Genomic DNA, 16,173 nt, shown 5'->3' with positions numbered 1-16,173 from the left:
TAATACAGTTTACATGTCTGGACATCTGTAGAATATGTCACGGACAGTGAAGGTGATCTATTGACTGTATATTGACATCATACCAGCAAGACTTTACTACAGTTTTGATGTCAATCTGTACATTATGTTACGGAGATGAAAAAAAGTAAAGACTTATTTTTAAATCAACACTTCCTGCTTTCATTTCAAAATAAAAGCCCTCAAGCGTTTTTTTCTATGGACCAAATTCCTTCATTTGTTAACACGAGGCTTTTATTCTGAAATATGAGCAGTCAGTGCTGTGACACATGCAGTCAATTGGAGAGCTCCATGACTTGATAAAGTTTGGGGTTTAAATCAACACTTCCTGCTTTCATTTCAAAATAAAAGTCCTCAAGCGTTTTTTTCTGGACAGAATTCCTTCATTTGTTAACACGAGGCTTTTATTCTGAAATATGTGCCGGACAGTATTCTAGAACATAGAGTGACTTGGAGAGCTTCATGAATTAATACAGTACAGTTTTAATTGTGGATTATTACTACTATTTACAAATTACCACATGTTTCTGAACCTTTCTCTGTCTAAAATAAATTTAAATCACATTTATCATGAAGTGAAATGGCCATTAAAAGGCAAACTCTATGTAGAAAGAAAGGGCTGACAGCAGCAGCAGAAACACAGCTGGTGTGAACACCCGAAGCGTGTATCACCACGCGCTCCTGACGTTGTATATGTGCCCCAGGGCTAAGACCTTATACACTTTTGCAATTTATTGTAATTAATAATGAATGTTTTTTTTTTTCTGATTTATAACTAGAACAACTGGACACACAGTGCTGAGCTGCATCTCAAATTAATCTTCAGGTTCCCAGCTTTCAGATGATGTACATCACTTCAATGTTGTATATGTGGTTAACTGTTGTACTGTTGGACATAGCTGTTAATTTTCCTCTCCGTCTCAACAGCCTCTGTCGGAAAACATGAGTCATTCTCACAACAAATCTCAGGGAGCCCCTTCCACTCTAGTCACTACAGTCACCGTCTGATACATCCTCAGCTGGTGAGTAGACTTCCGCGATCTTCATCTGTCTTTTTTCCTCGTGTCATTTTATTTTGGAATCATGCTTCAGCAATTCCATTGTGTAAAAAGTATCTCGCAGGACACAAGCACACAACAAATGCATATTTGGACAGAAGAAAAGAGCAAAGAGACTGCAAATGGGCAGAGGGATGAATACAGAAATGGAAGGCAGAGGGAGGAGAGGGAGGACAATGAGGAAGAAGAGAAAGAAAACAGGCACAAGGACATGCACTGTGAACAAAATAGAAGGCAGTAGGGCCTTATAGCAGGTGGGAAATGGTTTCCAAAAAACGCAATCAGGTCAAAAAACTAAATAAAATACAGAAAGCCAACGTGACTCATGTGTTCTATTTAAGTCTATATGGAACTAATGATGTTTGGCGGCTGTGAGCCATGTTCAAGGCCCAGTCCGACTTCGCATACAAAGACTGATGGACATGACAAGCCAGAGTTTAGGTTTAACAGCACATTTACCCTTCACCCCCAGGAAATGATTACCGCTGAGAGTCATTTGATAAATGCATGCTTGTGTGTGTGACCAGAGAGACCTTGAGGATTTACACAAGCATAGCCCCCGGCCACACACACATGAACACGTGTGCGCACGCAAATATACACAAGCGCGTAAAGCAAATCTCTGTACTTAACCGAACCTCTTGACACTTTATAGACTCGTGCCATTAGCTCATAACCCTGGGCACTTACTGTAGGACCATTGCTCAGTTATTCTTTCTCAATCTTTCTTTCTCTTTCTGACACACATACACACATACACACACACACAGAAGCTTTTACGATCCTCTCCTAATGTAAACTGTTATCATTTCTTACACTTAGAGGCTAACCTTGAAATGTACAGTAATGGTTTCATCCCTGGTCTATTGAAACAAATGGAGGGCACCTGCAAGAGTAACCACCGTAGTACTCATCCACCCTGCATCAGTACAGCAAGGTTTTCCTGACTATGGAAAAACTTGAAGATATATAGGGGAGTTTTTAATACTTTATGAATGTGTAGTGCTTATTGTTCCACTATGTATTCAATTCTAAAGTACTTGTGCAGCCTATCAACAATTCCTTTTCAATTATGCAATTTGGCATTCCCAAAACTAAATCTGAGGAATGAATAAAGCCAAACAACCACAACAAATGAATTAAAAATTATTATTATTATTATTTAATAGTAGTAGTTTGTTTTAAACACTGATATATTATCAGAGTATAAAGTTGATATGGCAAACTTGTCAGCAAATAGTGGCCTATTTACACATTCAGCAGACACAGAGCAACATTAACATTTATTTGGAGTCGTGTTTCTGGCATAGACTGTATATAAGAAGTGGACGTATTCACCGTGACGTCACACATTGGTTTGTGGACTGCCGTTTTGAAGCCTTGAGTTTGGCATTTTGGCTGGTTCCATCTTGGTTTTTGGCTGTCACAATCTTGTTTTTTTGCAACCAAAAGTGAAACGAAAGGGTGGAGCTAAGTACAACCGAACGCTGAATAAGACATTTTTAGGTGACCAAAAATGTTACAATTAACTTTCATGAACTGAAAACACACTGTGAAAGGGTTAAAGTTGTAAGACGAAAACACGGACAACTCCCAGACTGGACAACATCGTGGTAGCGACCTGTCAATCACAAGTTAGCCCAGCCCTAAAGCATACCCTGCTTTAGGGTCTTTTAGACTCTAAATGGAACCATCAATTACTAAATGAACATCATGCTGTATTGAAGAAGACTTGAAACTAGCGATTGAGGCCATAAACTCATGTTTACAATGTTTACTGATATAATAAATCAAGTGAGAAGTAGGCTCATTTTCTCATAGACTTCTATACTGTCAGACTTCTTTTTGCAACCAGAGGAGTCGCCCCCTGCTGGCTATTAGAAAGAATGTAAGTTTAAGGCACTTCCGCATTGGCTTCACTTTTCAGACACGGAGGTTGCCCACTGGTTTCTGGCCACCTGATTAATGTAGGTCCAACATTTACTCACTGTCCCTAGCTGATAAATGCTTGGCAATGCTCACTGTTTTTTTACATCGTTAGTATTATTTCATTGTGTTTTATGTATCAATTTAGGGCCTTTTCTGTAAAGGTAATTTCCACTGGCATGAAATAAAAAATGGTTGCTGTTTGTTTGCGAAGGATGATGTCTATGTGTGTGTTTACCTTCTTGGCTTCATTGTACTGTATATCCGAGTTCAGCAGCCTGGTGGTAAAGTTTCCATTTGTTCCAACGTGAGTCACAGAGACGGAAATGGGAGGATGAGGCACACCGAGCACAACGATGTTCTCAAATGTAAGGTTGTTCGGGTCCTTGTAGCCGGCATGGGTCACCTGCATCGTCAGCACTCCCTATAAGGCAGAGGACACACACATATGCCTTATGTGAGCCCATTACATTCATTGCATTCTCTCAAACTTATTCAGAAACATATAACTTTCATTTTCTTTTTTGCTGTTTTGAATAGACTTGATCCATTCCAGTGTACAACAGTCACAGCTTACATCACTCCCTTCTATTAGTGGTTAAGCAACCGGCTTATAAAAACTCCCAAAACTCTTGTTCATCAGTCAAACAGCTGTTCCGATAGATTTCCTGTCTGTAAACCCCTCACCCCAGTGTAATGCTAACGTACAGGAAGAAAATCGCCAGCCATACATTAAACATGCAGGGCAACTCTCAGTGCTGTGTGAAGCAGGAACACAGAGTACTTGATCCAACAAAGCTTGGATCAATTATGCTCGGTGTTGTGGACTGGGGAAGTCGAAAGTCTCTGGTGGTTTTGAACTTTGAACTTGAGTTCGGATCAGAAGGAATATGTGGGCCGGATTTAAAAGATGGCGAGGGGAACTTACATAGACAACGGAGAACTGGTAGTGGATGTGGTTGCCTGTTTTAACTGTTTCTGTAAAGAAAAGAAAGAGCAGATGTTAATAATTGTCACAGCGGTTCCACAACTGATTTACTGCCACACAGTCGAGTAACTGACCTTCACTTGTTAATATGTGTGAGCTGACTGACAGTGTTTAAACAGCCGCACTGACTCATGTGATGCTTTGTGCTGAACAAGATAAGAGCTTCAATTTTATGCTCATAAAAAAAAATGCCTGTAATGAGTGGTTATAACAAGATGTGGGTGATCCCGTCTCTCTCACACACACACACACACACACACACAAACACATTTGCACACAATACCTCTGGAATCTCCATCATCCCAGAATAGCTCCCCAGCCGCCTGGTTGTTGTCATCAAGAGCGATGATCAAACCCATGGGGTTACGCCGACTAAAGACATATACATAAACACACGCTAAACACCATACCCACATGTAATTACTATTCATGTGCACATTTATAGCACAATTTGATGCATTTATGATTATGATTTATTAAAATGTGTTGATTTATCAGTGTATTATGCTTCTGTGAGTGTGTGCATGATAATAAGGACTATGAACGTCTGTACCTGTATGTGGTGGTGACATTAGGTCTCTGCGTGGGGAGGATCGCGCCACCTCTGATGTGTAAACCAAGCTTGTCAGCTGGAAGATGCATATCGACGTGCGTTTTGCGGTCTGCCAGTCGTTCCATCTGATCGGTAGGAGAACGGAATCCATTAACTCAGATAAATTCCCCCATGTGATGCTCCACATGTGGGCGAGACAATCTCCATGTCGCCCGTTTCAAGGTTAGCACAGTGGCCACAATTTTGCGCAAGCATGGGTGAAATTGCCATCTCTTCGATTGACTTTTTCTGAGGACTCTTTAACACTGACGCAGAAACACACGAGAAACCTGTGCTTTATAGTGGTGTAAATGGATTAGACTCTTAAGTTACAACAGCATAGGAAACTTAAAGACATTGATGATGACTCTTGGCCTTCGCTGCAACAAAGTACACTCTTGGAAATACTTGAGATACTCAAACCTGATTGCATCAGTTGTTGCATGAAGTTTCATTGCATGAGCTTACAGAATAATTCAAAAAGTAATCAAAAAATGCTTTGAAGTACCAGTTTACAATGTTTTTTTTCTCACATATCCCCTGGGGTTTCGAGCTATGTGGATAGCCTTGATTTTGTTTACTCTGGATACTCCACAGACCTTACTGTGGACACTTTTCATTGGAGCTGCTTTCCATTGCAGAAATAGCACCTAAGGTATATGTTCACAGTGTGAAGTTTGTGGATTATGCTCTATTGTAATTTAAAAACCTGTGACCTATACACATAAAATATGTATGTATGTATATTCTCTGCCATTGTTTTGGGGTTGCAACAGGAATCTCCACGAAGTATAGAAGAACACATAAGTAAGTATGTATTTTTGGCTGGACCGCAGAGGGCCAGCCCTACAAACGCAAAAGTCTGTCACTGAGTGAGTGAGTGAGTGAGTAAGTGAGTGATGAAGTTACACGATTAGTCGGCCGAATGTTTGAGTTTCCTCATTGGCCGTTGCTCTTTCAAAATGAAAAGGCGCCAACAGTCGTTTATGCAACTGAGCATTATGCAACTTTATGCAACTGAGCCCGTCCAGCGCGACGCGTCCGGCTCACGAAACTTGGACCAAGCTCTTCAAACTGTCTAAAATGAAACAAGATTGTTGTTTTCTGTTTGAAAACGGAAAGCAGAAAAGCAGAGACCAATCACGTGCATTCCAAGATAGGGTACGACACTGCTTGAATGACCAGTTGAGTGGAGCAGCACGTCCCCTAGCGTCCTCACCAGACCTGGTGGACATGGACCGCTGGATTTAACATTATAGACATGACCACTGACTACTGACTTTTGTAACAATTTTGCCACAAATTCACAGACTGACCGTACACAGTCCAGACATATACTTGTCTTAGTCTTGTTGTAATTTGGGCGAACTGACCCTTTAAATATATAGTCACAGGTTAAATAAATGTCCTTGTAGCTCATAGTTATCAAACGTAAGCCTCATTTTGGACAAAGGGCTTGATCACAGTTGAATAAAAAAAATGCTTACAAATTTTTTTTGAAAATGCAGCGACTGAGTCAGAGGAGGATGTCAAATGTGTTATTTTTTGCACTATAATGATATAATCATCATAATGATAAAATCATTATTATGTTCGGTTCTGCTAAGGAGCATTTATTTGAGATGAGGAGACACACTTCGCTCTCCCTTTCTGTCTCTCTCTCTCTCTCTCTCTCTCTCTCTCTCTCTCTCTGCCCCTCCACTCATTTCTCCGAGGGCCCAGATAGAGCCCAGTTAATTTCTGATCCCCTGAGGACTGAATCCTCATCCCGGCCTAAAACAATTTAAAACTCTCTTCTCTCCATCTCTTCTCATTCTCCTTCTACCTACTTCCTTCTCCACGTCATGTTAGTCTCTCTAGTGGTGCTCTAATTCTTTTTTTTTTTTTATCCCATTTTCCTCCATTCCCATGGAGGTGTGTGTGTGTGTGTGTGCGTGTACCACTTTATGCAGTACAGTAGAGTATGGGTGAGTGTGTGGGCTGGAGTTAGTGGAGCGTCTACAACCAATTTCAGATCTTATCACCCCCTCATTGTGTGCCTTAAGGAGGTCTTCTCTACCCTTGTCTTCTCTTCTTCTCCTTATTCCTGCTGGGCAATCCTCCCATCTTCCCACTCCTCTACATACTGTTATTGCCATCCCTCTTTTCTTCTTCTCATCTCCTCTTTTGTGCCCGCTCTTCCTCTCTCTCCGTGTCACGTTCTCTCCTCTTTTTTTTTTACCTACTTTCTCTTAGTTCCCGTCCTGTCTGTTTTTGCTCCTTCATCCCTGTTTTTCCATTATTCCTTTCCTCTGTAAGTTGTTTTTCATGGTCATTTTCACTACATCAATACTCCCCCGCCAACCCTTCCATCCTCCTACCCAGATAATCACAGGGGACCAACCAGGACAAGGGGCCGGCGGCAAGACAGCCAATCTAATCGTTCATCTGATCAGCGGGCGCTTTACATCGCCACTGTGACGCCCAAATAAGGTCCCAAAGGAGCTCAACACCTCTTTTATCTCTCTGTCAGGGAGATAGTCTCCCTCCTCCCTTCCCTGTCCCCTCTTTCACTCTATCTTTGTCCTCGCTTTCGCTCTGTCTTATCGCTCTCGTCTCTCAGTCTCAAACAAAGAACTCGAGGCAACGACTTTCATGTGATACACGTTCTTTGTGTAGGTGTTAATTCCACTAATGTAACATAATAATGATAAGCCATTTTGCAGTTATTTTTGGTGAGTGCAACGCATTTATTACCAATTAATCAGGTACACCTGTACAAAATAATGCATTCTACAGTAATACAGTAACCCTCCAATTAATCCGGTTAGCCTATTTGTCAAACCATTTCCTGCTTATGATATTTATAAGGCTTATGACGTCTGTATCAGAGAGATGTTAGAATTTTTTTTTATGCCTTGTGGTTTTGAATCTGATTGCATTTTATTGAAAGTGTGTTTTTAATATTCCGTCTTCTTCATGTACTGTATATAAATTGGTAGAAAAGGAACACCCACACTTCGCTGTCTAATTAAAGGATAAATCAAATTTTCTCATCCTCATAACAGAAAAAATAATGAAATAATTCATGTTATGTGCACTTCACTTGAATAACATTCAGTTTGTTGCAGGTAAAGTTCCTTTTCATTGTCAAGTGTCTGCAATGTCTGCTGTAAGTATATGAATTAATTTACATTTATAACAACTATTAATTACTCATCTGAAGAGGAAAAGGATGTGCTTTAGAGGAATCTATTTTAAAGGGGACCTATTATGCTTTTGTGTTTTTACCTTTCCTTTAGTGTGTTATACTGCATATATTTTTTGTGCATGTAAAAGGTCTGCAAAGTTAAAAAGCCCAAAGTCTACGCCAAAGGGAGTTACTCTCCCCCACAGAAACACTGCTCCTGAACTGCCTGAAAGGCCTTGATTAAAGTCCTGCCTTTTCTTCTGTAACATAGTGATGTCACCAAGTAACACATTTTGCCTAGCGGGTAGTTTGGCATCCCTTCAAACAAAGCTAGTTAGAGCGGAGCTGTAGCGGAGTCTGAAGAGTTTGGTTCAGTTGACCAATAACAACAGTGGACCAGCTGACCAATCAGAGCAGACTGGGCTTTTTGGAGCTCAAACAGAGCGTTTCAGACAAAGCGTGAAAAGAGGTGCTGCAGCACAGCCGTTATGAGAAAAGTAAAGTATTTTTTTTAATATTAAAGCATGTAAATATGTTCTAATTGAAACCCAAAATACAAGTATGCATCTGAAAATGAGCATAATAGGTCCCCTTTAAAGTGAGCAGATCATAGTCTTACCGTCTCATAGTCATACCACACAGCATCCGGGACGTATGCCCGCACCTTGTCCACACCCTGCAGGACACAAAGAACAAAATAAATGTCTTCGTATTCATGTGTGCATATTTGAACGAATCTAAATGTTGGTTGTTGCCATTAATTACAACATTATATACCATCAACAGATGTCAGCTTTGTGTTCTGTGTAAAAACATGCCTGTGTGTGATTTGTGTTTGCAGCCAGTAACACCTGCTGAAGTTCACCGCACCAATCCTAAAACTTTCATCTTGAATACAAGGAGAGGCGGCACAATACACCACATAAGAAGCGTGGATATTTCTTGCCGCTATAAATCACTGCAACTTAATAATAAATAAGACGAAGATAAAATGTTTCCATCAAGGAGAGTTATTTCAAAAACTGCCTACCATCTGATATAAAGTTTCCACAAAGCCCTGGTGACATTTCAGTCTACAGTGCCATGATGCAACAGATGATGGGAAAGACAGCATCAAGCGACGACTGATAGGTGACAGCCTTTGATAGCTTAAGGTGGCGGACAGACAGGGGCAATCAATAGAAGAGCATCAAGCCTTTGATAGCGTTGTCACTTCCCTGCTCTTTCTGACAGGGCAGACCAGAGAGGGGGAGAGAGAGAGAGATGAACACAGAGAGCGCAGAGCGAACTAGAGGTCCCTCTCAAAACAGACCAAATTGTGAAATACACTATGTCAGCTGTGTAGGCCAAGGCCGTCTGTCAAAGGCACCAACGTCTGTCCCACTCTCTCTCTCTCTCTTTTCAGCAGCATGTCCTATTTTTTGGCCCTCTGAGGCCTGTTATTAGGAACAAGAAAGAGAGTTGACAGGAAGCCAAGAAAAGAACAAACAGGTAAGAGACGAAAGAACAAAAAGGATAAAGAAGAGCAAATTTGAAATGCAAAACACCCCAAAAGCACACGTGAAACTCTATAAAGAGACAAATATGATAGAGACATATTGCTATAATGGCCTGCTAACCAAATTAAGTGACTTAAAGTCCTCTTTGGGATCCACATTTGCAGTTTGAGGCAGATCACCTGTCACACCTGCTGCACTGCAGCCAGTGGGATGACAGCCTGGGGAAATGGATGCTCCCCCTATACCTCGTTTTCTGGTGTCTGATTTGCTCTCGGCGCCTATCACTCACCGCTCTGACTAATGGGAAGGGACTGCAGGACTTAGCATGGCTGCTAACTGTGATTGAGAGGGACAAGGCATGAGGTCTGTATCCTCATTTGGAGTGCTGAAGCTCAGTTAGCCATAAGGTAAGATTTGATCAGGTGGGCTAAAGATTCACACTGGCAGAATGATCAGATGGTAGCTGAGGTAGATGAGAGAGGCAAGAAAGGGAGAGAGAGAGAGAGAGAGAGAGGGATGAAATGAAATGGGATCACAAGGGTGAGTTGACAGCAGCTGATTAAGAGAATGCAGATGAGATAAGGGAGCCAACGTTTGATGAAAGGATGAGCTAAAAAGTAAAGGGAGTAATGGGCAAGAGGGAGGGAGAGTGGATGAAGACCAGAGGGGATGACAGAGAGAGAGAGAGAGTGCAGGAGATCTCCCCAGTTTATCACAGAGATCAAGGTTAAAGAATCGACTGATCTGAATGATGGAGCAAGAGCATCATTAGAGAGAGGGAGAGGCGGGCGGACAGAGCGATAAATAGAAACAGACAGAGAGATATGAGAGTGATGAAAAAAGAAAAGTGACGGTAGGATGTGAAGGCTTGTTAAAGATCGGCCTGTGACCTCACTCAAGAAGCCGACACTATCTCTTCATGTGGCCCTTCACAGCCTGATGCATCTGTAACAGATAGCGGGCGCTCTGTTCTTAATGCCTGCCCTCGCCCTGGCTTAAACCGCAGCACCGCTGCTCAGCAGCACCCTGTCACCACAAAAAGATGAATATTCAGCCACATCGGATCTGACATTTGGAAAGGATCCTTCTCAAGTGGCGTAGCAGAGGTCCGAGATGCTTCTAAAGCGTATGACAGCGTGCTACACTGAGTTGCTCTGTTACTTTTCTACAACAGATTAAGGTTGCCATATAATAGCACAACAGGCCATGTTGTGCATTAAAAAAACTAAAAATCATAATAGGTGAGAGAAGAAAAATAAATCTATTTACATTTACATTTTCACAATTATAGGCTATACAGACACAACTTAAAAAAAAGACGTTTGCTTTCGTAAACCTATACATACATAGATACAAATTATTATTACATACTCAATGTCGATAATTTACATTGCCTACGGCACTTTATCATGTTTTCTCCACTGGAAGGCCACCCCAGAGGGCACTTATCATGTTTTATCTACCATAAGGTCATCTAAGAGGGCACTTTTGCAGCATTTCTTTTAAACCTGGGGCCACCAAGGGGGGGGGGGGCAGTCAACCTCCTGCTTCCCCCTCCCCTGAGTCCACCAGTGACTTTCACACTTGTCGTCAATGGGTAACCATGTTACCGTTGTAAATGTATTATATTATGCCATTAATGTTGCATTTCTATAATTTTTTTCTTGCTACCTTGGACGTATTTTGGTATTTTTCTGCTTTCGATGAACTTCAGTATGCAGAAGTGGGAGGGGAGATTCGTGTGAGGTCTTGTAAGCATTGATTGTCAGTATTGATCAAGCAGCATGGTGCATCTTTGGTGTTTTGCTCGAGTTTGTTTTAACCCAAATTCTGAGCGCGTGAACAAACGTCACTCCGAAGCTTACAAACTCTGTTTGTGGATGATATGTTGGCCAAATTGATTTGGAATTTGAACTCCCTCAAGCAGAGAAAAAAAATAACTTGTATTTTCCAACTGTATATTCCACATGTGGCTGTGGTGTGAACGAACCCGAGCTGTCAGACTGTGTTATGATGCATGAAGTGAGGATTGTAGGCCTGAATGCATCGTCTGTCATATTAGACGCCCCCCTATAACCCTGCAGTTGCTTACAGTGTCACCCAAAGAGTTTTCACATGACAGCAACACGGTAAGCAAACATTAGTTCATTTCTGAATAAGTTGATCTAATGTACTGTGGATTAATTCATGACATTTCTGCACCATCACAAGCAAGGCCATAATTTGCCTCCCTGGAGATGCATTTCTATTGCAGGCATTGCTCTCTATTCAATTATCGGGGCACTTTGATGATGCAGAGCACATTACTTTTAAAGAGAAAAGAAGCGAGCGCTTGGTCAAAATTGATGCCAGCCCCCTAACACACCCACTGATAATGGATTTCTTTTCATCCTAGTCTGTTTCCAACTGCACTACAGCAGCTGAGCTGATGTGCCTCTGGCTTTGAACGGACCCAACATAGGTGCACATCTGACTGCTATTTGTTAGTCTGTTTGATTCGCAAAAATAACAACCTGAATAGTCACCTTATGGCCTCTCCTTGTCCCTACACTGCAAGCATAAACCCCTCCACTTCTTGTATGAGAAACTTTTCCACAATCACACTGATTGAAGTTGCTTTATCCCTGGCCCCACTATGAATCCAATTCGCTTTCCACTATTCGGTAATTCACAAGAGGCCATGCTAAATTGCTTATTAATCAGGCCACTTTGACATGACCGCAATCGCTGTGTATGCACGCACAGGCACGCACGTTTACTAGTACACACAGGCACACGCGTATACACACGCACTGAGACAAAAATACACAAACACACACATACACACTTCTATCTACACTTCTAATCTGCTAGTAATGAGGTCAGTGCTCTCATTAGAGCTGAGAGAAAAGAGGGAGGATATGAAAGAGAGAAGAAAGAGGGATGAGAGGAGGAGAGGGCAACAAAGAAAATCCCATGTCATGTTTTCCCAGTGGAGGTCAGAGTGTGTGTATCACTGTGTGAGTGTGTGTGAGTAGCTGATCATCTCATCTGCATCATCTGCAAGACACATTTCTCTATGTACTACACGTACGTTTCTATATGTACTGCATATGATAGTATAGTCTAGTTTCTGTGCCTATAGATATGATATAGTAAATGTATTTGCATTTGAAGGACCAAAGCATGTTCATATGTGTATATATTCTGGGATGTTTTGTTTTTTTGTTTGTGTGTGTGTGTTGGCTGACCGGGTCTAGTACAGGTGTGATGAGCAGGTGTTTTCCCCAGAGGAACTGGCGGTCCACTGTCCAGGTGGCGCTATCAGAGTAGAACCTTAGGAGTGACAAAGAAGAGTATAAAACCAATAAGATATATTTTAAATTATGCTCTGGCTAACAAAAAAGACATCTTAAGACTACATTCATTGTGTAAAAAGCAGCATGTTCAGTAAATTCACCTGTTTATTGCTGCTGTTTTATGACAACCTTTGGGGTAGTAAAATTATATCACCACTGTTTCTACTCTCATAATTCATTATTGTTTGAACATTTTTTCAAATTGAACAAAGTAAAAATAAATAAAGAAACACTTTGCGGCCCACTTAAAATTCCCACTTAATGTTACAGCCTATCATTTGGATGCAGGAATGTTGACTCAGCTCATAAAATCACTACTGACAGTCACTTTGTTTTGAAAAGTGCTATATAAATAAAGATTATCATCATCATTTGTCTTCTTCTTGCTATTACTATTATTGTTATTATATTTGGACAATTTAAACATGCACAACATCCTTTCTTCTCCCCAATGCCTGCCATGGCCCTAACAGGCAAACACTCCTAATTTTATGCCATGCTCTGCTGGGGGGGGGGGGGCAGCATCACTGTGGATGACACAAAACAGGATCAATAAGTTGATCAGAAAGGCTGGCTCAGTGATTGGTCTTGCACCAGACTTACTGGAGGTCACTATAGAAAAGAGGACAAGGGCCAAACTTAAAACAGTTCTGCATTTTGAAGGCCATCCATTACATGGTGTTTTTAACGGACTCAGAAGCTCATTCAGTGAGCGACTAGTGATGCCTCAGTGTTTCTACTGAACGATTCAGGAGGTCTTTTGTTCCAGCAGCGGTCAGATTTTTTAATGAACATTCTTAGATATGGCCTAGATGCCAGTAAATAAGCCATGGCTGCATTTCTGTGTTCAGGTTTGATTCTCTGTGGTTCATGATTCAATTTCTGATGTGTATGAATTATTGGCTTTTTTGGCCTTTGTTTGCTTGCAGGTGATGTTGTGTGACTGCAATCTGCTCTGCTGTCGAATATATGCCTATTAATTTGAAATTAACAAAACATGAAGTTTGTGTAATAGTTCAGTTGATGTGTTGTGGTGTTGTCTGGGAAGTGCTTGTCTTGGTGCTAATGGTTCAAAATGATCATTTGAAGAATTACTTCCTCTATATGGGCTGAATTGGTTTTTGAAATATTTTCCCCCTGGCGGTTTGAAGGCTTTTTTTTACCTCATGCATGCTAAAAAAGACGATCACTAGAGAATACTTTACTCACATTTTGGTTCCTGGTCGTTCATATCATAATGGGATATAAAGCTAAACTCCTCCTTGTTGTTCAAGATTCAATTTGGGATGTGCATTAACTAGTTGCATTTATGGCCTCTGTATGCTTGCATGTGATGTTGTGCAGCTGGCTGCTTGCAATCTGCTACATGTATGCTACTGAATATGTATTAATTTGTTTATTCATTTGCAGTGTATGTGCACTCATTTGCAAGTTCACGCAGCAGTTGATGTCTTGTGGTGTGGTCAGGCAAGTGTTTGCCTTGGTGCTAATGTCCAAAATGATATACAATATATAAATCTGTAGACTATGGGCTGAGATGTTTTTTTGCATATTTCCCCCTTGGAGGTTTTGAAGGCGTTTTTACCTCATGCATGTTAAAGCGTTGATCACTAGAGAATACTTTACTCAAACTTTAATTTATGGTCATTAATATCATAAAGACTTAAAAGCTTTGGTGTGTGTGGAGAGGAGAAGAGGTCTGGATTGCCAACGCCATTTGCTGCCACAGATACCTCCTCCTCCTATGTGATATTGTACATTGTTGCTTTCACTAAGATTGAGGTTCATGTATGCGTTTATTAAGGGAGGATTGGCTCTCTGAGCTGACTCCTGAACTGAACATGCACAGAAGCTTTGTTCTTTCCAATGTCTGTCGTGGCCATAACAGGCAAACATTACTGTTGTGAATGACTCATGACTTGTGAAATAATAATCTAGAAACAGTGTTTTTCATTAGTCTAATGTAACCCTGGAAAGTTCATTGTTCATTGTGCTCATGTTAGCACGTTTGCTGCCACATGCTGATCTCAGTCTGCTCCTCACCGGACATTTCGTCTCACCGCTGTACCGGGGTGAAGGTAAGTGTCTGCTGCTGTGCTGCTTGTTGTTTTACGTTGTGTTTGCTTGACAATGACAGTGTGGCTGCATTGTTGATGGCTACTTCGGTGTTCAGCTTTGCCGCTCTGCTGTCGTTGTTCATGATTCAATTTGTGATGTGTATGAATTATTGGCATTTATGACCTGCATGTTTGCACACAATGTTGTGCTGCTGACGATTTGCAATTTGCTCTGCTTTCTGAATATGTGCGTATTCATTGAACTCTGTGTGTAGTCATTTTCAGTGTTTGTGCACTCATTTAGATTGGTATGGTAAAAAATGAAGTCCATCTGGCAGTTTAGTTGATGTCTTGTGTTGTTGTCTGGCAAGCGCTTGCCTTGGTGCTAATGTCCAAAATGATCATTTAAAGTTTCTGTATGGGCTGAATTGTTTTTTGATATGCTTTCCCCTGGTGGTTTGAAGATGTTTTTAACCTCATGCATGCTAAAAAGATTATGACTTTGTTCAAAATTGCATACTATGCATTACATATCCAACATGTGTATCGTTCAACGTCATTTTGTGTGAATAAACAGCAGTCTGTATCTTTTTGGAAGCACTGAGCAGGAATTTACGTCGTCACTTCCTGAGAGACTCCTTGCCAGTGGGAGACGCGTACCCTGAGACCACGGTAACCCTTTCCAACCTCATGTGACCAAAAGTCTGAACTAATTTAAAACAGCTACCTCCACCACTCAAACTTCGTCTTATGTGATATTGTTAGCTAAACAAAGATCGATGTTGACGTATGTGTTTATTAAGGCAAATTAGTTCTCTGTAACAGAATGATCTCTGCTCTGATTCTGTGACAGCTCCCTCAAGAGCAGAGCCTTTTCCACCAAACCTAACTGTATTACCACTTAACCATATAAATGGCCTTAACATGAGTGTCCATGCCCTGCCAGCATATTATGAGGACAGTACACTTACAGTATTACAAACGACTTACTCGTGCATGACCGGACGTACAACAGTGTCCCCTGTGGTGTGGGCTTTGTAGAAGAGCGTGTAGAGGTAAGGCAGGAGTGTGTAACGTATCCTCAGGTAATGTTTAGAGCTCTCCACCAGCGTTGAGCCGGGGCCAAACACAGCTGGATCCTGGGGCTGGAGACAGAAAGATGGATTAAAGGGATGGGGTTTGAGGAACGAGAAAGAAGAAGGGAGGACGGAAAATAAAGATTTGTCTTTTATTCACAGAGCAAAAAAAGAGAAAGAGATGAGAAGAGAGAACTTGTTTGAATGAGGGAAATAAGGTAAATAAGGGAAATGGAGATTTCTTTTTACATCACCAATTTATTTCACGATGAATAAGTGGACAGTTAACATTGATTATGAAGATTAAAATGGGAATTACCTTTACATAGGACTAATCTAAAAGCAGAGTTTGCAAAGAGAACGAGCAAAGGAGAACATTGAGAGAAAGATATAAAGGAGAAAAAAAGTGTGTGAGAAAGAAACAGAAGTATGATTTAATTCCGATGATAGTG

General features: G+C 41.1%; 1 protein-coding gene and 1 long non-coding RNA gene across 2 annotated transcripts in view; one reads left to right on the top strand and one right to left on the bottom strand.

The window, feature by feature from the left end:
- The window catches only part of si (sucrase-isomaltase (alpha-glucosidase)), a 79,790-nt gene that overhangs the window by 35,954 nt on the left and 27,663 nt on the right, over positions 1 to 16,173 (bottom strand). Inside the window, exons 18-24 of the mRNA XM_037776408.1 lie at positions 15,636 to 15,790; positions 12,481 to 12,565; positions 8,371 to 8,427; positions 4,544 to 4,668; positions 4,274 to 4,362; positions 3,931 to 3,980; positions 3,241 to 3,426 (exon numbers count right to left, since the gene is read on the bottom strand). Of these exons, the coding sequence (XP_037632336.1) occupies positions 3,241 to 3,426; positions 3,931 to 3,980; positions 4,274 to 4,362; positions 4,544 to 4,668; positions 8,371 to 8,427; positions 12,481 to 12,565; positions 15,636 to 15,790 (747 nt within the window). The remainder of the gene's footprint in view (positions 1 to 3,240; positions 3,427 to 3,930; positions 3,981 to 4,273; positions 4,363 to 4,543; positions 4,669 to 8,370; positions 8,428 to 12,480; positions 12,566 to 15,635; positions 15,791 to 16,173) is intronic.
- Positions 651 to 8,747, top strand: LOC119492059. Its single transcript, XR_005207711.1, has 3 exons — positions 651 to 1,040; positions 7,693 to 7,733; positions 8,593 to 8,747. It is a non-coding gene; the product is annotated as an uncharacterized LOC119492059 (long non-coding RNA).

Source organism: Sebastes umbrosus, chromosome 7 (genome assembly GCF_015220745.1).
Source record: "Sebastes umbrosus isolate fSebUmb1 chromosome 7, fSebUmb1.pri, whole genome shotgun sequence".
Classification (NCBI taxonomy): domain Eukaryota; kingdom Metazoa; phylum Chordata; class Actinopteri; order Perciformes; family Sebastidae; genus Sebastes; species Sebastes umbrosus.
Note: the sequence above shows the minus strand (reverse complement) of the source record. Positions and strands in the feature narration are given on the sequence as shown.